Source organism: Rhinoraja longicauda, chromosome 32 (genome assembly GCF_053455715.1).
Source record: "Rhinoraja longicauda isolate Sanriku21f chromosome 32, sRhiLon1.1, whole genome shotgun sequence".
Lineage (NCBI taxonomy): Eukaryota > Metazoa > Chordata > Chondrichthyes > Rajiformes > Arhynchobatidae > Rhinoraja > Rhinoraja longicauda.
In genome coordinates this window covers 15,368,988-15,391,419 of record NC_135984.1, presented here as the reverse complement: position 1 = coordinate 15,391,419, position 22,432 = coordinate 15,368,988, and the positions used below count along the sequence as shown (strand labels likewise).

Sequence of the window (22,432 nt, the reverse complement as noted above, 5' to 3'; positions counted from 1 at the left end):
TGGATTTGACGATTAACATCCAAGATGAAGAAAAATACTAATTCATATTGAGCTTCATTAGAGCCAAATCGAATAGCTCCTCTCCGTGTCAATGTGTTAATTCTGCTCAGTACACTTGACATAGACTTGTAATTTGGAGTATCTCCGCTCAATGGGCCAGATCATGTTCAAACCGGCTTGCCTGCCACACTTGCTCACCACACTTCCCGCACTCTCAAGTACCATTCATGTCTCTGTGATTCAAAATGTGCTCGAGGCCTGGCTGCCAGAGCCATCTATTTTACTGCTGCGAAACATCTTTGAACAGTTTTTAAATGTCTTTGATAATTATAGAGATTTTTACAAATAATTTAAAAGGCTCAATGAGAGTTCAGATAAAACATGATTGCATGGACATGGAAGTCAAATGCACTAACCGTGAGGTGGAAGTGTGACAAGTCACAGTGAAATTCTTTGCTTGCATACCCAATGTTTCAACCCAATATCGCAGACAAGAACAATTGTGCATGCAATGATTCTGAAAATGGTTTTGGAAATGGAGTTTTAGCTAAAAATGATTTTTAATTCAAAGATCTGACTATGGTCTAATTTTGAGATGGGCATCTTAAAGTTGGTACCTCCTTTTCCATAAAATAACAAACATCAGAATCCACTCAAGGACACAAAATGTTGGAGTAACTCAATAGCTCAGGCAGCATCTATGGAGAACATGGATCGGTGACGTTTTGGATCGAGACCCTTCTTCAAACTCAGTCTGGGTCGAGACTGAGTCTGAAAAAGGGTCTTGACCCAAAATGCCACCTCTGCATGTTTTCCAGGAATGCTGCCTAACCTGCTAAGTTACTCTGTGTAGGAAAATAACTGCAGATGCTGGTTCAAATGGAAGGTAGACACAAAATGCTGGAGTAACTCGGCGGGTCAGGCATCATCTCAGGAGAGAAAGAATTGGTGGCGTTTCAGGTCGGGACCCTTCTTCAGACTGATGTCGGGGGAGGGACAAAGATAGGATGCAGTAGGAGACAGGAAGAGTGTGGGAGAACTGGGAAGGGGGAGGGGAAAGAGAAGGACAGAGGAAATATCTAAAGTTAGAGAAGTCAATGTTCATACCGCTGGGATGTAAACTGCCCAAGCGAAATATGAGATGCTGTTCCTCCAATTTGCGCTGGGCCTCACTATGACAATGTTTCTTTTTTTTTTTCCTAATCAGATGTGCAGCACTTTGGTCAACGTGGGTTGTTTTTAAATGTGCTATACAAATAAAATTGACTTGACTTGAATGAAGGAGGCCCATGACAAAAATGTCAGACTGGGAGTGGGAGGGGGAGTTGAAGTGCTGAGCCACCGGGAGATCAGATTGGTTAAGGCGGACTGAGCGAAGGTGTTGAGCGAACCGATCGTCGAGCCTGCGTTTGGTCTCGCCGATGTAGAGAAGTTGACATCTGGAACAGCGGATACAATCGATGAGGTTGGAGGAGGTGCAGGTGAACCTCTGCCTCACCTGGAAAGACTGTTTGGGTCCTTGGATGGAGTCAATATTAAATATTAAATTACACCTGGCACAACTAATGTGTTCTATTTCCTTTAGGTGAAACCTCTTAACAATCAGTTAATGCTTGCTTTAAATTCTTGAGCAACAACTTTATGAAATCATTTAAATTAAATTGATGGAAATTGGGTGTCTACTTACTACGTGCATTTTCCATGGTATTTGAAATATTCACAGCACATTTGGACTATGAGGTAGAATTAAAACAAGAATACTTGCACATCAACATGCAGTGGCTCCCTAATTTATTGCACAAATATTTCTCACAAGTTTTTTATCCACTACTCCTTCAGTCTGAAGAAGAGCCTCAATCCAAAACGTGTCAGTCCATTTCTTTACAGATGATACCTGATCAGCTGAGTTCCTCCAGCACTTTGTATTTTGCTCATGATCTGCACAATAACAGTTCCAAGTTTCCATATCCATTCTGCAGCTAAATAATCTGTTCAGTTTGGTTCCTTTGAGAGTGGAAGGGTTAAAGGAAAAAAAACCATGCCCTTGTGAATGACCCAATTCCCAGAATCTACTCTGGAGTCTTCAATCCATGATGAAAATAGTATTCCACTACTAAGGTTGCACAATGTATATTGTCTTGCACTCTCATGGTCTGGTTTACCAAGACTAACATAATTTATGATATATTTATTTGTTGTGTTGAATTTTATGTGCCTGTAAAGCCTCAGAAAGCGTGAATTTCTCATAGACATATATTTTGTATAGTAAACAATCACTTCATAATTAACATAAATTGTGCCACACAATTTGAAGTCAATATTTTTTCAGATATCAATAATATTAAGAAATTCTATAAATTAATTGCAGTTTGAAATAAAAATTTGCAGGATTAGAACTGTTTATCCCAGAAGCTGTTGCGGAAAGTAAAACATTCTCTTTCATTCCTGAACTGTGATAAATAATACAATGCACGTTAAACTAAAATGACTATTTGAAAGAGTACAAAGGCAGTTCTCTGGGCTATTACGCGTAATAATCTTGAGTTGGGTTCATAATGGCTTTTTATGAGAAGTACTCTCATTGCCAACAACTTGTGGTAGCTCTTGAACAAAAAACAATGAAGTCATGTATTCACTATCCACTGAACTAAATATGTCAGCATCTTAACTGGAGCACATGGAAATCTGAATATTTTTAAACTGCTAAATCTGGATTAGTTTAATATGTTAACCCTATGGAAACATCTGATAGGCAAACAGAAAGACATCTAGTCCGCTTTAAACAGGAATATAATTCTGTTGATTTTATAAAAGTTAAACTTGGTACGCTTTCTAAATATTTGATAATTCATATTTATGTTTAGTATTTTGCCCAATATAGAGAAGCAAGTGAGACCAAAGCCAATGCCGACTACACTCCGTTGCTCACAGGTAAAGATGGCACCTGGCAGGTACAAACATGCTCTCACATTTGTGGGCTTGGGTCAGGGCACGTTGTTCACATATTTCTTCCTCGCTCTTTACCCCCTATCGGGAACCTTCCCTTGGGTTTAGGATCGTGACCCAGATATGCAATGGTTTAGATTAGTTTATTATTATTGTCATGTGTACTAAGATACAGTGAAAAACCTTTCTTTACATGCTATCCAGTCAACAAAAAGAAAAGAGTGCAAGGACTCAGGAATGTGGTTAGGTGTGCAGCCAGGATCATGGACAGGGGTCAATGGTGGGGGGGGTTAAACGTGGAATCTGTAGCCAAATTTCACGAAGGAGGGACAGGTGGTGCCAAAGGCTAGGAACTACTGTACATATGCATGTTTGGTAAAATGTTGCAATTCTTAAGAAACGCCCCTGCAGATGTTAAAATGCAGCAGAAGATTTTCTTTTGTTGCCCAAATCATAGTCTGAGTTATACCGCATGGAAACTGGCGGTGGAACCATGTACTTACGCCCCTAGGTATCTCTGTTCTACATAAACACGTGAAGTGTCAAATCTAGGGCTCAAATGCATTCATTGTTAAAGATACTTGCTAATTAAATCACAATTTGTCAGATTTTTTTTACTAATATCTTTTCAGTTAGCTCCACTGAGTGAGCGATAATACTCAGGTACTTCAATATCTTCTATATTTTCTTAAAACATAGGCCATTCAGCCCAGAGTCTTTGTCACATCCAGTAATACCATTCCCCTACTAGTTTTCCCTGTAATGCTCCCTCCATTGCATGACAAGGCATGACTTACCTGATTACATATTTCCCCAAGAATTTACCTGATTACATATTCCCCAAAGTGATAGGACCTGGATAAGATGCAAGTACAATAAATACGCAACGCCTGCGCTTCCCTCCTACGCAAGCAGTTGAATGGAAATGGTGATTCAAGGCAAAGCAAATATTTTTGTGTCTTTATGTGGTAAATAATTAGATTGAAAGTTTATACTTACAATTGTATTAAGTTAAAATGTTTACAATGGTAACTTCTTGGAGTGGGGTATGACAAACAGAATCATTCTGCAAAGCAGGTAAATTTTATCAGCAGCGAAAAATTAATTGTTGATTTATTGAGCAGATAGAGCTGCACTTTAGCACCAACATTGCAATTTCTGCATATTGCAGATTTGGCAAACAAATCTTGGATTAGGTATTTCCATTCCATACTTTGGGCTGTTTCTTTTCAACAACACGATGTATGACTTTATCAAGAGGTCTACAATTTATTTTGTCTAACTAACAATACAATTTGAATAGGTAAGGCATTGTGGATTTCCAGCACCTGACATCATTCATGTTCCTTTTATTCACAAAATGCTGGAGTAACTCAGCAGGTCAGGCAGCATCTCGGGAGAGAAGGAATGGGTGACGTTTCGGGTCGAGACCCTTCTTCAGAAGGCCCTTCGTCTGAAGAAGGGTCTCGACCCGAAACGTCACCCATTCCTTCTCTCCCGAGATGCTGCCTGACCTGCTGAGTTACTCCAGCATTTTGTGAATAAATCGATTTGTACCAGCATCTGCAGTTATTTTCTTATATCATTCATGTTCCATATTTTCTGGTACTCTGCTCAAATTCAACTTGGTATACAATCCTATACACATTATATACATCGCTGGGTTTGATTCACAGATGCCAACTCATTCATTTGTGCCATTGTCAAGTTGGGAACAGTTCCTGCTCTACTTTTGTCATGCTTTCCACAAAAATATATGCCTACATCAGTTGTTTTCCCCTTCACAACAGATCCAAAAAATCTGTTCAAATGGATGGGAAGAAATGTTGGACTAGCCCAGAATCAAAATACACAATATACCAACACTTAGACTGCATTCCTATGGTGTCTAATTTAGAACAGATGCAGAAGGAGCCAATTTTGAGTGGATGCATTTGTTAAACCAGTTCTTGGAACAATAAATACTGAAACCTCAGATTGAGAAATACCATTATGACCTTTGTTCAAATTTGAACTGCATCAATTTGAATTCCACCTCATTTCGCCTGTCTCCGAATTCCGCCTTCTTGGTAAATTGTTGTAAAACTGTAATTCTCACTCCCTCATATAAAAAAGGAAATTGCATCTCATGAAGTATTACCTTCCCGGTCCTAATCCTTTGAACAGCTTCCAGGAGTACTTTACACAGATTTGGCTCACTATTACTGAAACAGAAATCCATTGTTGTAGCTGCAAAGTAAAATGCTTTAAATGTGCAGAATGCTGCGAGTTTGACAATGGACGTACCATATTGGAAACACATTTTGAAACATTGTTATTATGTGGCACTGTGGTACTTCCTCCACAACTAGCCAATTTTATGGTAACAATCTAGCAGCCAATCCCACAATAAATGCACTATTCATTAGACTCAACATCAGTATTTTTGTCTGAAATAGTCTGGTGCCAAGTATTAGTGTATAGTTTAATCTTTGAAGAATGGAAAACAGCCGACAAGCACTTCTTGCTGTTCAAAGCACATCAATTGATTACAAACCTGGCTTGAAAGGAAAACCGGAAACCAAATACATGTGTCAGGACTGCATTTGTTCATTTTAATCATGGCTTACAATAACAATTTCTGTTAAATCATGATCACTCTACTCAGACCTTAGAAATTTCAGCTCTGCTTCTATTCGGACAACTGTGGATGCATTTATGAACCACAAATATGAAGTGATTCAACTCCAGCAGTGCAAATCATTTAGCAGCTCCATGAACAATATAAAGTTTCCTTTAAAACAGCTTTTGTAAGGTGAATGTCCTTCACCTCTGGAACAAGGATTCAATGCAACCCAAGTTAACAAGATGAAAATCCTCTGTCGATATGTATCACAAGATTGCAGATGAATGGAATGTGTTTCAATCAGTTTTAAAGTGAGGGAATGTAGAGGTGACCATGACAAGAAGGGAGCAAAGTACACAACATAACATTTTTCTATTATTAAGGATCACTTTACAATTTGATTGGAAGAAGACATTGATATTTTTCTTTGTGACAGTGAAACGACACTCAAGAAACATTGCAGAGGGACTACAAGGAACCTTATTCTACTTTCTACATTTTTTGGAATGCTTGCATAATTGAAAAGCCAAGTTTTATAGTACATCCTTAACTGACCTGAGATGGCAGGGATAGTCTAAAGAACGATCATGGCCCAAAACATCACCCATTCCTTCTCTCCAGTTGCTGCCTGTCTCGTTGAGTTACTCCAGCATTTTGTGTCTATCTTTGATTTAAACCAGCATCTGCAGTTCTTTCCTACACATGGCAGTAGTAGACTGTCTTCTTAAATTAATGAAGTCTTTCTAGTGAACTTACTCTCACAAGGAATTCCAGAACACATTTCCAAGTCAGGGTGGTCGGCAAATTGCCAGTAACCTGCCAGTCATGTTGCTTGAATGTGCTTACTGCCCTTGTCCTTCATGGTGGTAGAGGTCATGGATTTCATAACTGCTATGAAAGTAGATTTGGTGGGTAACTGTGTACATTTTGCAGATAGCACACGGTGGAAAGAATAAATAGAATGAAGGAGGAAGTGCTGATTATGCAGGCCACATTTTTCTGAATGGCATCAAGCTTCTCGAGTATTGAGCAAGCAAGCAGGCAACACTGCATCAAAACAGGTTGCTGGAGGAATATGGCAGGTCAGGCAGCATCTATGGAGGGAAATGCACAGACGACATTGAGATAATGGTTGGTAAAGCATATGGGATCCGGAGCTTCAAAAACAAAAATAAATAGTAACTACTGGTTAAGCCTTATCTGGAGCATTAACTAACACTGGCCACTACATTAAAAAGAATGTAAGACCTTAGACAACCTGTAGAAAATATTTACTAGAATTGTTTCATGAATGAGAGTAGACCACAGAATTTGGGGTTGCTCTCCTTGGAGCAGAGAAGACTGAGAGAAGATTTGATGGCAGTGTTCAAGATCTCATTTAGCTGAATTGAGAGAAATTATTCAAATTAAAAGATGATTTGAGAACTGGAAACAAATTAAAATATTTGGCAAAAAAAAATGCTAAGAGTTAGTTTGGGCAACAGCACCTTCAAGTTCAATGTTGGAACAGAATTGCTTCAGTTTGCAACCAATGTCACATTTGAAAGTACCCCTTGTTCTAGTTACCCTAAACATTTGCAGATGAACGGTTAATGCATTGTTCTTGATTTCTATTACACTAAACACACTGGACAGTAGCAGAGATACTGTTTCTAATCCATCCTGGGGAAAATGACTGCTGGCTGGCTCACCGCTCTGCAGATGTTGATCTAATTAATTTCCATGAAACATTCAAGCCAGTCACATGCGAATACACAGGGATGCCTTGAAAATTGCTACCCAGTACCAATCCATTCCCATTCCTACTTGACAGCACAAACTGTTCTTTTTGTTTCCATTGATAATACAGTATGTTACTCGTCACTGACACTTTCTGACTCCAAAATAATCTGCCCACATTCAGGGTGTAAGGAGGTAACACAAAAAATGTCAAATATGCACACACAACTGAACAGGCAACATGATTGCAAAAATCTTGAAATAAGATCTATTTACCACAATTACTATAAACTATATAATGTTACATAATTTGCTGTAAATATTGACTGCAGTCCTGATATTATCTGCCATTCAGCCTTTTGTTGCTGTGTTGTATGGAAAAATAATTGGGAGGAAACTACTTTTGAATTGTAGACACAAAAGACTGCAGATACTGGAAACGAGCAAAAAATAATGCCTCCAGTCTCCAAGAGAGCCTTTCAAGTTTCTGCCACTTTAATGCAACATCCCACTCGCATTGACCTCTGTTTTGCCCTTCAAAATTACACCAACATGCCCAAAGTTAGCTTGAAGAATAGCATCTCATTTCCTATCTGGGCAAGTTACTCTTGGAACTTAATACTAAGGTTAGCTCCCTTCCTCTCCACACCCCCTCCTCCCACAGATAAAACTATACCTTTCCATTTCAATTTGTTTCTTTTTTCTCTCTTCCATTTGTACAACTGGTTTATGAGTAATTAACACTTTTATGCACCCAGTGGAACCCTGGGGAATTCTTTTATTCCCCTCTGTTCTCTCCACTTCTCCCCTTCTGTGTAAATTAAGACTCTCTTTTTGATTGTTTGAATGGACCTTGCTCTGAAATATGACTGTTTCCCCATGGATACTCACAAAAAGCTGGAGTAGCTCAGTGGGACAGGCAGGGTCACGACCCAAAACATCACCCATTCCTTCTCTCCAGAGTTACTCCAGCTTTTTGTGTCTATCTTCGGTTTAAACCAGCATCTGCAGTTCCTTTCCATACATTCCCCATGGATACTGCCTGATTTTCTTGTATCCATTCCTGCCGATTCAGTGGAACCAGTGAATCACAATTAATACCTTGATTTCCTACACCAGCAGCTTTCCCCCTGGGGTCTTCATATTTCTGAGCTGTGCGGCCCTTTAGCAACATCCTCTGAAAACAACCCACTAGTTTCCACATATGCTGCAGTAACATCCCAGTTGCTGCTCACCACAACCTCTCTTGACCCCTGCAATATCCATAACTTCCCAGAATGTTTGTCTGGACAAGCAGATACCAAGATTCCATCACAAGTATTCCGGCACTAAATATTAGGAAGACCAAGCCACAAACTCCTTTCGCCAGCTACTAACTCCATCCTTCCTCCTGACAGCTGTATGAAATGGAACCAGAGTCAAATGGCATGCTTGACCACATATCCACGTCATCACTTAAACCTCCTGTTTTCACTTCAGTGAAATCATATGCAAGTGCCCTGAGTCAGCTCATGGCCTCCTGAAAATCTCACTCAAGCAGGCTTTCACTCCATGCTGGTTTACTCTCCAAGTCAAATTACTGCAATAATCAGCTCCAACTTCAGCTATCAAGACCAACTTCACCTATCTAGAATTCCCTCCTAAAATCAATCCATCTCTCTGACACATTTTCCCCATTTAAGAAATACTTCAAAACCTCTCTCATCAAGCAAATTTTTGATGATTTTTATCTTATAATTTATTGTTACAGCAAAACCAGAATAACATTGCAGCTTATCAAAACCTAATTATATATTGGACTAAAGCATAGCTGAATAGATTCTTAAGTACCAATTTGCTAACAAAAACACAGTCGTACAGCATGGAAACAGGCCCTGAGGCCAATCTTGTCCATGCCGACTAAGATGTCCGTCCCATCTAAGCTAGTCCCATTTGCCTCATATCCCTCTAAACTTTTCCTAACCATGTTCCTGTCCAAATGCCTTTTAAATGTTGATATTGTCCCATGAGATCTACCTTCATACTTCTTAGGACAAATTAATGCATCCCATGTTCTTATTGTGTACATCTGGGTCCATCTGATCATCTCCTCAGCACAGGTAAATTACTTCAGCCCTAATTTAACCCTAGCAATTTTAAATTGTTTTATGTAAGCTGTGGGACAGTAACTAGGTTATCCACTCTCTGCCATGTATATGGAGCATAATGATCATTCTATTAAGAAAATTCTATTAATTTCCATGCCTTTGTCGCTGCAATATTTTCATATTTAGAACCTAAAGGTTATTTCTTCTGTATGATATAACTGTGCAGTAAAAAAATTTGACAAATAATTGGGAATTCTATCAGCAAATTTACAATGAATATTACATTAACATTGCAAATACATATGGCTTGAAGCAATCTGCATGCTGATTTTAACAGCCCAGAAGGAAAGGAGGAGCATCACCCCACGAGTGCTTGTTATTAATCTCCCCATAATTTTGTTGTGACCTCTCTCCCTAGTCCTTGAGGCTAATTATTCTCCTTCCCTTCAGCATTATTCTTTGTTAAAATTCATGCAACTGTTTTTTTATTATTTAAAAAATCCTGTTGAAAAAAAACATTTTAGAGAATTAGCAAGACATTTTAATATTTCTGCCCTGTCCGTTTTGTTTGATGTTTGGCTGTTAGTATTTTTATGAATCCCGTAGTTGTCAGATACACATTATTGCTGGCTAGCACATCAATAAAGATTCATCTGTAGATTTTGTCGGTGTACTTTTGACTATCAGACTCCTCATAATCTCCAGTAAAATACTGAATACTTCAGATTATTAGCATTCATACTTATTTGTGTAATGAAGTCACGTATAACAAAATTTGCTTGAATTAAGAAATTATTCAGTTTATGTCCACTTGAAAGAGTAGATGGGGCTAACTTTGTTGCTGTAACTTGAAATCTTTCTCGGTACTGCACTGCAGAGGTTGCTGAGATTACAGTGCCTTCCATAATGTTTGGGACAAAGACCCATTATTTATTTGCCTCTGTACTCCACAATTTGTGATTTGCAATAGAAAAAAATCACATGTGGTTAAAGTGCACATTGTCAGATTTTATTAAAGGGTATTTTTATACATTTTGGTTTCACCATGTAGAAATTACAGTTGTGTTTATACATAGTCCTCCCATTTCAGGGCACCATAATGTTTGGGATACATTGTTTCACAGGTGTTTGTAATTGCTCAGGTGTGTTTAATTGCCTTCTTATTTAGCATTTAGCTCTGCATTTAACACCATTGTGCCAGAGCTACTACACTCCAAACTCTCCCAGTTGACTGTGTCTGAACCCCTCTGTCAGTGGATCATCAACTTCCTGACAGACTGGAAGCAGCATGTGAGGCTGGGAAAGCACAACTCGGACCCGCAGACCCTCAGCATAGGAGCACTGCAAGGCTGCGTACTCTCCCCTCTCCTTTACTCTCTCTACACCAACGACTGCACCTCCACAGACTCCTCTGTCAAGCTCCTCAAGTTTACGGATAACACAACCCTGATTGGACTGATCCAGGATGGGGAGGAATCTGCCTACAGATGGGAAGTGATACAGCTGGCGTCCTGGTGCCATCGCAACAACCTGGAGCTCAATGCTCTTAAGACAGTGGAACTAATTGTAGACTTTTGAAGAGCTCCCCCTCCCCTCCCCCCACTCACCATCAACAGCACCATAGTCACATCTGTGGAGTCATTTACGTTCCTTGGAACCATCATCTCCAGGGACCTTAAATGGGGGGCCACCATCGACTCCACAGTCAAAAAGCCCCAACAGAGGATGTACTTCCTGCGGCAGCTGAGGAAACACAATCTGCCACAGGCAATGATGGTCCAATTCTATACTGCTATCATTGAGTCCGTCCTCACCTTCTCCATCATGGTCTGGTTTGGCTCAGCCACCAAGCACGACATCCGGAGGCTGCATGTTGTTGTTGGAGGTTGTTGGATGCAACCTTCCGGAGGTTGTTGGCTGCAACCTTCCCCCCATTGACGAACGGTACACAGCAAGGGCCATGAAAACGAGCGGGCAAGATCATCTCTGCCCCTCTCACCCTGGCCACAAACTCTTTGAAGCACTTCCCTCTGGAAGGCGACTCCGGACTGTCCAAGCAGCCACAGCCAGACATAAAAATAGCTATTTTCCACGAGTGGTAGTTCTACTCAATAGCCAACCTCTGTAGTTTCTTTTTTTACTCTGGTTTATTTTCACCCAAATGTTTAGACCGTAAAGTTGTATCCTTATTGTTTTGATGTGTTAATGCTTTATTCTTAATTGTTAACTGTATGTTTGTGTTGTCATTTGTGAGCGGAGCACCAAGGCACATTCATTGTATATGCACATACTTGGCCAATAAACTTATTCATTCATTCATTCATTCATTCATTCATTCATTCATACCTCTTCATCTGCGAAACACAGTGGTGGGGGTGTTATGGCCTGTGTATGTATGATTACTGAAGGTACTGGCTCACTTATCTTCATTGACAATACAACTGCTGATGGTAGTAGCATAATAAACTCTGATGTGTAGAGACACATCCTATCTGCTCAAGTTCAAACAAATGCCTCAAAACTCATTGGCTGGCGGCGGTTCATTCTACAGCAAGACAATGATCCCAAACATACTGCTGAAGCAACAAAGGAGTTTTTCAAAGCTAACAAAAAATGGTCAATTCTTGAGTGGCCAAGTCAATCACCCGATCTGAACACAATTGAGCATACCTTTTATATGCTGAAAAGAAAACTGAAGGGTACTAGCCCCCAAAACAAGCATAAGCTAAAGATGGCTGCAATACAGGCCTGGCAGAGCATCACCAGAGAAGACACCCAGCAACTGATGATGTCCATGAATCACAGACTTCAAGCAGTCATTGTATGCAAAGGATATGCAACAAAATACTAAACAAGACTACTTTCATTTACATGATTTTGCTGTGTCCCAAACATTATGGTTCCCTGAAATTGGGGGGGGGGGGGGGACTATGTAGAAACACTGCTGTAATTTCTAAATGGTGAAATCAAAATATAAAAATGGCCTTTGTTAAAGTCTGACAATGTGCACTTTAACCACATGTGATTTTTTCTGTTACAAATCTCAAATTGTGGACTACAGAAGCAAATAAATAAATGATGGATCTTTGTCCCAAGCATTATGGAGGGCACTGTATGTAATGAACTCCCTGAAGAGTGACTTGAACGTTGATTCAGTTGAGTGGGTTATCACTCGGCCTATAACAGCCCTTTAATTATGTCAAAGGTTTGTAGATTTGCTACTTGGAACTACATAAAGGATCACAGTGACTTGATCTATCCTGGAGCGCACTCCTTGCCCGCCTTAAATTCTGTACCTTTTTGTTCCTCAGATTATTTCATAACATACAACAATCCTGAAATGCTATTTGTTTGCAAAATGTCAGAAGCATGTCTAACATAATAAGAATTTCACAAATTAACTCATAAATATCTTCCATAATAATTTTGTTTTGGTCAGCATATTCAAGTATAATATTTAATACATTTAAATACAACTTGAAATGAAACCTCTTGCGTCTTATTAGGGCAATGATCATCCAAGGTGGTGTTACTACAGCTACAATTACATTCCTTTCATTCCACTATGACTTCTGTATCATTGGATTGGAATTATGAAAGAGGGTATGTATGTTAACTGGTTTTGATTACTCCTGGAATGCATCTTCAGTCACCGTGGAACAAAATCAGTATCATGGCTCATGGGTACTTGTAGACCGAAATTGAAAACTATTTTGCACAATGAGTTTTTTTCCTTTCAACTCCATCGTTGTTACAGTGAGCAACAATGCTGAGAACTATATTCTGCACTTTGTATCTTTCTCTTTGCTCTACCTATTGTACTTAAGTTCAATTTAAATGTATTTACAAGTTCACAAGTTATAGGAGTAGAATTAGGCCATTCGGCCCATCAAGTCTACTCTGCCATTCAATCATGGCTGATTTCTGCCTCCTAATTATGTTTTTCACTATACGATTTCATTGGATAGCACACGGAACAAAGTTTTTCACTGTTAGTCATAATAGTAAACCTAAACCAAGAGGTAAACACAAGAGATTTCCATTCATGAAAGTCATTGGAGAACCAGTCATGCAAATACCTGGATAATGCTGCATTGCTCAAGAAGCAGAAGCAAATAATTAAGTCGGAAACATTCAGATCCAGGAAAAAAATGCAGGGTCATGCAACTTGGAAAAGCAACGGGTTTGAATGCTGCTCAGGAGGCAAATGCAAAGCAGAAGAGATGACCTGCTCCCTCATCAGTCTGTAGAAATGCCCCAACCTGAAACTTTGCCATCCCAAATCCACCTCAGATGCTGCCTGACCCACTGAGTTATTCCAGTACTATGTTTTGTGTGAGGAGAGATGACCAGTTCCCAAAGAAATTCCCTTTGATCCCCAAAGGATTGACATGATTTAATTCCACTCAGGTTGTGTGGGTTTCAAGTTGACTGTGAGGCCAATATAGGATTTACAGATGGGCCAGGAGGTGCTTCAGAAGATGGATAATTGGTAGTTTATGGGTTGGCATACTCCTTTTGCTGTTTATGCTGAGTTTTTGTATGCTCCCAATACGAGATTCATGGTTCTTCGTATCATCCCAAATCTCCATCTCCATTTTGATTCCCAAAAGGCAATCGATTGTCTTTTTGCTCAATTGCAAAGCACAATCAGAAAACAAATCTATGGTAGCGCAAGAGGTGGTCAGTAGTGTTCTGTTACTGAGGAAGAATTAAGGTTGTGCAGGTAGGTTCATAAAACTGATGGTTGTAGGAAAGCAGCAAAATACTCACTGACACTACTTTCTTTTTCAGGGTTAGATGATAATATACACTGGAGTTAAGTGGCCGAGGAAAGGCAAGCCTACATGTTCTAAATCCATTGTGGCAGAGATAGTACTAACCAGTTGTTAGGGCTGCAGCAAGGGGCAGCGCTTAAAATCATTGAAATGGTCAGAAACAATCAGCAATATCATAAGTATGCTTTACAATTGAAAAAGGCAAATTATCAAATTATATTCCACGTGGATCATATATACTCAATTATTTTTAAATTGCATAATACATTTATGTCTGTGAGATACAATCATGATTCTGAGAGTTTCTACATGGCAGGTATAGAAAAGTCTATCGTCTTATACTTCACCAGATCCAAGTATTATTGAGCGATTAGCCAATATTTATAATGAAAGAAATAAATGGAAAGAAAATACAACATACCATGAATATCACACATTCAGGACTTTGATGATTCCCCACATTGGAAATAGGATCCTGTCAGTTTAAAGGGAGCAGGGGGAACCAGGGAATGCCACTGAGTTTCAAGGGATCAAAGGACTGGACCCACTGAGTTTCAAGGGATCAAAGTTTCAAGGCCCTGTTAAGTCAGGTGCCAAATAATCAGGATTTTCAAATAATCGAATAGTGGATTATCAAAAGTTCAACTCAAGAACCTTACATGACACTGAATTAATGGCGCGCGAAGAGAACCCAGGTGGCAACTAGCAAATTCAGGACTTTGCATAAGAGCGATCTTACACAACAAAGACCTCATTGAGGAATAAAAACTCGGCACACATGCAACACTTAGTAGAAGAGGGTGGGGGTGTGCGGTTCAGTTTGAAATCCGATCAGAGGAAATAATCCCAGCTGTTTATATGTCCACAACAGTCGGTCTCTACTTGTACAAATCTGCAACAAATGAACACATGCGATAGATATACAAAGCCATAAGCATTTGTCTTTAGTGTAAAAGCACAAGTAGTACATTGAGATAGTATGTATTAGAATACTGAAGTTGATCAAATATCCACTACTTAAAAGACATTTTAAGTGAAGTTAAAAGACAAGTGAAAGAAGTACATTTAAAGAATTCATATCTTCTATCGATTAAATCAGCCTATTTATAGTACAGATTTACTTTGAAAGAAATCAGGGAAAATAGGATATGATGTATGATCGCAATAATACAGCCAAAATTAAGGTCAATGAAAGAAACCCTTGATCTCTTTTTGTACAGATCCTGAGATGATTTGACTGCTCTACCAGTTAAACTTCCACAAGACAACTGGAACTCAAGCAAACTAAAATGACTGTTCTTGCAAATGCAACAGTGCCATATGAACAAATCAATTCCATAAATTTGATGATCCTATTTTGTTGTGATCCAATAAAGACCAATCATACTTGTGATATAGTAAACAACACTTAACCGATTCCATTGTCTTTGCAGTTCTACACTTAATTGATTTTGTTTTCTATTTATGTCACAGACAACCAAAAAAGTAGCATCCAACAAGTATAAACCAATGTACATGATCACTTAGAAATCAAAGATATTTATGGTGGAATAGAGGCTTCAGTGTTCGTAATTGCATTGCTCACAAATCAACATGTCAAATGGTTAAAACAAATGAGATGCAAACCCATGTGAACTATTTGAAAGGGAAACATCACCAAGTTCAGCTCCACCACCTCAAATATGTTATTAGAATGACCAAAGCAAACATCTTTTATCTTAAAAGGCAATGCAATCTAAAAGAACTATTAACCAAGCTGCTGGATCAGCTTAGCAATTTATAGTTTATAGCAATCACTAATTATATTGGTCTTAAACATAACTGGTGATGGTGCAGCAGATGGGGGTGGGCTTGGGTGTGAGATTGCAGCGGTGGCAAGGAGAATTCCATCAAAACTAACATTGTAGAAATCCAGTCAAATTTCATACCAGGATTTTTGATTAAATCTTTAATTACATTCCTCACCTGGAAGTCATAGCAACGAGAGCCTATCACAGAAAAAACTTGTTGTAAGAAGAGTCTGTGACCTCTACATCATGGAAACAGGCCCTGCACCTCAACTTGTCCATGCCCCTCAAGGGGCCCAACCGAGCTAGTCCAACTTGCTTGCAAATAGCCCATACCCATTCAAACCTTTCTTATATATGTACCTGTCCGGGTGCCCTTTAAATGTCATAATTATGGCCTTTCAACTACTTCACCTGGCCATTCATTCCATAGGCATACACTCTGTGTAAGTGTTGCCCCTTAGGTCCCTCTTTAATCTTTCTCCTCTCACTTTGAAACATGCTCTCTCGTTTTAGATTTGCTTACCTTGGGGAGTACAAGATTGCAGCGAGGGATCTGAGAGATGGTTAGACCAGGTATATAATTGCTTCAAGGATGAGTGGCCATAACTAACAAAGGGGAGTAGATTTCAATGAGAGATAGGTGGGGATCATATCCGCTTTATATGACCTATTTGAATAACCAGCCTTCATTTTACCTCCATTTGCCTGAGCTTTGGGAAACCTGCGCAGTAACTGTTAACTTTAAACTACGTCTTTCTTCAAAGCTTTTAAACAACATCACTAATATCAACACCCTTGCTTCCTGTGCTTCAGAACACAGAAACATAATACTGTCTATTGAATTTATAATTATTACATCAACGCTTTATATCACAAAACACAAAGTAAAATTAGGCAGTTATATTCTTGTGAAGTTCTGCTTAAAAATTAACCAGTACTGTACTGAGAATGCTGGCTTACAAGAAACAAAGAACATCTCCAAACACTGTTAGATACTTGATAAAGTACTGAAATCATTTAATCATTTTAGCAAAAGAATCTGAAGATCAAAAGATCAAAGTACAATACAAATTTGTTGAACATTGTTCAGTATCATTGCTCCATTATAATCATGTTATTTCATGGCGTTGAAAGTTTTTATTCATTCTAAAGTTCATTTGGGTACCCGTGACATAATTCAAGAATTCTTTGCACTAACTTACAAAAACAAATTCTAAGAGAATGTTGTTTCCGTAGTGATTCATTGAAAAGATCTGACATAGATTTCATTATGAAAGTATTAATCAGATACAGCACCTGCATGGCTGCATTGACTCATTCAGAAATATAGAATGATGAAGTAATGATAATGTGCAATGTGAACATTTGAATAGGATGGTGATTGAAAATACAATGAATAAACAACGAAGCCTCAGAGAACCCAATTTTGGCCAATGCATGCAATCAATTAAGAACTTGGGAGTTTTCCTATCATTGAATTGCCATTGACAATATTATGGTTTCATTGGGAATTGGAGGCCAAACCTTTAGTTTTGATTCATAGGAAAGTGATGAACAAGAATGCACAGCTACTAAATAATGAGCTAATCATTTAAAACTGAGCCAAGTAGAAATTTATTTTCTCAGAAGGGAGTGAATCTCTGAAATTGTTCACCCCCAAGATGGTGGAGACCAGATCATTAGATATATATTTAGGAGAATGCAGATAAATATTTGAAAAATTGAGGAGAGGAGTGGAGACCAGCATAGATCAGCCATGATCATATGGAAAAGCAGGGCAGGCTCGAAAGGCCTGGCAATCTAGCATGCTCATCTTTTCTTGCGTTAGGAATAACATATGTGAACAATTGTCACATGATCATATGCCAAGTAAATCATATCTCCGCAAATAGGTCCAAACAAAGTTGTCAAACATATTGCTAAATGAAACTGACAAACATAAATACAGGCTACACAGGATTAACCAAAGCATTGTGCAGTAAATTAGTTATTTTGAAAATTCTGTTCTCAAACCATTTTAAGAAAGGGAAATTGATGCTGCAGCATGTATTTATAGTCATTAAACTCAGGATGGCAGCAGAGCACCTGCGTATCCACAAATATAAAACTCAGCAACAGGAAATCAGTTCCAAGTACTGTCGCATTCAGGTCAGTTCCATTTCATAGTCAGAGTTCCCAATTGGACAGCATTTTGTGTTTTACATAAGAGAGAATAAGACTGAATGGCATAAATGCTATGCTTCATCCAATCGCTATACAACTGCTAAGTTTTATCAGGATTTTTTTGTTGTTGCAGATATGTACATAACCTTATTTACTGCACAATGTATTATAAACAAATATTTTCATAAATCTGTACCAATGCACACAGCTTAAAAACCTGTCTGTGTTCAGAACCTATTAACAAAACTATATTTTGTCTTTAACAGTGCATTTTAATTTTGATTTAGCCAACTAGTTAAAAGGTATTACTATAACACACAATAACAAATAGAAAATAATCAACAGCAGTGATTTTCTACTTTTGAAGTTATCTGCATCTCTTCGAGAAAAACTGGACTGATTCAATTTTGTCAGAATGCGCACAGTGCAGATCAGCTTTGCTGTAGATTTATACTTACCATGCAAGCTTGAAACCTTTCATCAGTGCAGTACACAGCATCCAACACCCACAGTCCGTTTTCCCCAAACATCAGGTTGATGGATCCACGACATTCTAACACACAATAGCGAGTGCTCATTCACAAATGTAGCAGAGCTCCCTAGTCTGTGCTGTAAAGCGAGACAAGTACCTCACCTTCAATTGACACTTCGCCACTGCCAGCAGTTCTGTATGCAGTTCTGTATTCACACAGCCTGCAGCTTCAAACTCTGCTGCTGACATTCTGCAAGGAGCACAGCTGACTGAAGCAGGCTGACAAGAGCTGAGCACCAAAGTAAAAATTCATGGATGCAGCACCATCCGCTTTCCTATGCTATGCCCTCAACGAGTAAAAGATTAAATGGACTGGGTGCAGCCAGCTACAGAGCACGTCAATGGAAATCGCTGGTGGCAGCTTAAGTGTAATCCCTTAATCAATGCCAAAATGCTGCATATAGGGGATCAGATGTGCTTCTCAGCCAGTACCTTTGGATCATTCATCACTACAGATTTTACTCTCATACTGATATTGAATAGGATTTTTCACACAGGAACTAATATGCTATCAAGTCTAATGCAGACTGGGAAAGGAAAAGGTACTCAATGTTATTGTATTACTGTTTCTTGGTCCATTAAAATAAAGTGAAATACTGTCTATTTAAGTATAGTGACTATGAGTATGACGTAATCCAAATGCATTCAAATAAAAATTTGACCGCGATGAGCAATTGGAATGCAAAAGAATGCCATACAATTGCCGATTGCAAGTTGTTTTTAAACAGCAATGACAAGATTTGGTACAGTTTTTGTGGCTTACTTCAAACTGTCCCAGGAAACGTCGGCCATTTAGTTCCATGCCTCTCAACAGCACAAATGGATAGATTTCCTCTCAAGGATGAAGAGATACATTTTGCTTTGCAATCTTATGGACATGAGAATTAAAGAGGGTACTTTATGCAATGGAGGATATCAGAGATTCAAATAATCAGACATCTGATTTCAGTTTGTTCTTAATTAGCTTGGCATGTTCAAATTATATGCCCTCATCTTTATATAGATTACACTTATACTAATAATGGTGCTTTATATAAAATGTATCAGAATTAAGTACTTCGTAACTCATTAAACTATTTTGGTTTGCCCTAGATTTGAGATTGATTTAACAGCTCATTCCTTCGTGGAATGTTCAGTAGAATGACTGTTTTTAAAGATCTGTGCTTTCAACTGTGACAACATTACTTCACACCCTCAATCATTCATGCAGCCATCTTATAAACTCAGTTCATGCTTCTATCAGTCCAAGTTTTTACAATTGAGGCTGTACATTTCTTGAGACAGCAGTTTATTTTTATGTAATATTATTTTCAAATAAAAATAGCATGGTAGAAAGAAAGAACTGCAGATGCTGGTTCATAGCAAAGATAGACACAAAGTGCTGGAGTAATTCAGCGGGTCAGGCAGCATCTCCGGAGAAAAAAAAGATGGGTGCCGTTTTGGCTCGGTACTGATGTTTTGGGTCTGAAGAAGGGTCCGGACCCAAAACAGCACCCATTCTTTTTCTCCAGAAATGCTGCCTGACCCGCTAGTTACTCCAGCACTTTGTGTCTAAAATAGTATGGTAGTTATGGAGATAAAAAAGCATCACACAGCCTTTAGTGTCACTAATGCAAAGCAAATGAAGCAGCTGGAATTTCGTTCAGTCAAAATGGTAAATTGTTGAATGAAGAGTAACATAAACCACATATCAATTAATAAAATATTAAGCATTGTTTTTAATATTCAAGTATGTTTATTCAGGAGAGAGTTATTAAGTAAAAATAAAGTACTCTAAGAATTCAGCAGGTCAGGCATTTGCAGTAAGAAAAGGGCAGATGACATTTCATGGTAAGGTTTATGATCAAGAAAAGCTAACACAATTAAATAAGAACACATGGTACAAACAAGAAACTGATAGACATTTAGAATTATGCTGCATAATAGGCGACAATTTGGCCACAGGTCACTTTCTCACATTGCATCCTATGACAGAAAACTTAAAATATATATTTTGTTCTTTCATCTGCTGTAATATGGATTTTAAATAGCTGAATCCTGTGAATCTGCAACAATAACAGCATGCCAAGCTGAACATGACTCATTGATTCTAACTCTGCATTACTACATGTTAATATATTGCCTCAAGCTCATGAGTCCATTCCAAAATCACCACAGCAAGTCATCAAATACATTTTGAAACTCTTCTAGAAAAGATTGTACTGGAAAGGTAGTTGAACTTTCAGTAGAAGGGTCACCAGGATCAGACGAGATACTAAAAAAGTAGGTGAAAATTGCAGAGGGACGGGACATCAGATGCTCCAGGATGCAATGTTGGTCGGAGGAGTTGATAATCTCAGAAGACTGGAAAATGACAAATTCCATATGCGTGCCCAAACAAGGATGCAAGGATAAAATCAGCAACTACAGGCCAAGCACTCAAAATGCCAAAGTGGAAAAACTGCTAGATATAATAAAAGACAACAATTACTGTCTTTTGGACATGTGTACAATAATAAAGCGGAAAGCCAATTAAGCTTGTTGAAGGCAAATGTCTAAGTAATTATTTGAATGTATTGATCAGTTAAGAGAGAACAAATGAAGATAATGTAGTTGATGTGATGGAAAAATATTTAAAAGGTGTTTGATAAATCCTGTCAGCAAAATTTAATCCTATGGAATAAAATGCTCAGTAAAATTGGCTCAGGAACAGGAAACAGAATGGTAGTGACTCTTCTTTTTTTGTAAAAGGATAGGTTTACAATGGTGTTCCCTGAAGATTTATCCTTGGATATAGCTTTCATTTATGCACTGAATGTACTCGGAAATATTTTGGATTGTGCAGAAGACAAAACTTGGAAATCAAGTGAACAGTGAGGGGGTTAATGTTGGACATCAAGAGGACATAGAGAAGTACTACTGGAGAGGGCGCATTTAGAAGATTACAGTTTTTTCCTAAAAATGTAACATGTTTTAGTAAGACAATCAAATCTAAAAAACTGTACAACAGGTTTTTTTTGGGGTATGGAAACAATTTACCAAGATAATTCCAGGGTATGAGGGAATTGAAATGTGGATAAACTGGGAAGGTAGGGTGATTGCATTTAGAATGGAAAATGTAGACGAGATATTTTGTGTTCAAGGTCATGAAGATAAAATAAATACTGAGGAACTGTTTCCAATAATAGATGGGTCAAGAAGCACAAGGTATAGATTTACATTGATTGGCAAGCAAAAGGAAAGTATTAAGTAATGTTCATACTGTGAATGATCTGCAACGTTTTGCCCGGAAGGGTGAAGAAAGCAGGTTCAGTCATGGCTTTCAAAAGGAATTAGATAAATAATTGAAAGGAAAAAAATGTAGAAAAGGAGTTGGAAATGAGGCCAATTAGATATTCTTCTCCAAATAGTGGCCTTGACCAGATAGGATAAATGTATTCCTCTTGTGTTTTAATAATTCTATGACTCCATGCATCGGGCTGTTTCTTGGCATCAAATGATAAAACAGTATAGAGAGTACAATCACTGTTTATCCTTCACCCATTCCCACTGACCCATCTCACTGTCCAGTCAGCTGTTTATGCCAAAACCTGACATTTGTTCAAACAGTGGCTGAACATTGCATCATATACTATCAATATATTTTCCAGCCTTGCAGCCTTATCCATCCGTTTCTGGGTTTTAAGCCAAATTTCTCTCATCTCTCTTTTATTTTGATACTTCAAAATGATCAATACGTTTTTGCTATGTATATTGTACCATCAAAACCCCATCTTCATTTCACTGGATTTAAATTGCACAGGACAGAGCTGAGCTGAGTGCGGTGACCTGCA

The 22,432-nt window shown here is 38.4% G+C and overlaps 1 protein-coding gene across 17 annotated transcripts in view; it reads right to left on the bottom strand.

Annotated features, from left to right (window-relative positions):
* Nucleotides 1–22,432, bottom strand: part of LOC144608748 (protein Aster-B-like) — a 395,300-nt gene that overhangs the window by 133,487 nt on the left and 239,381 nt on the right. The window contains exon 1 of one of the 17 annotated variants that reach the window (XM_078426815.1): nt 18,723–18,896. The exons of 15 other annotated variants lie outside the window; for them this stretch is intronic. Coding sequence is in view for 1 of the 2 variants with exons in the window: in XM_078426809.1 (XP_078282935.1) it covers nt 18,547–18,587 (41 nt within the window). In the remaining variant the exon portion in view is untranslated. One more of the 17 variants, XM_078426809.1, reaches the window with a different exon arrangement.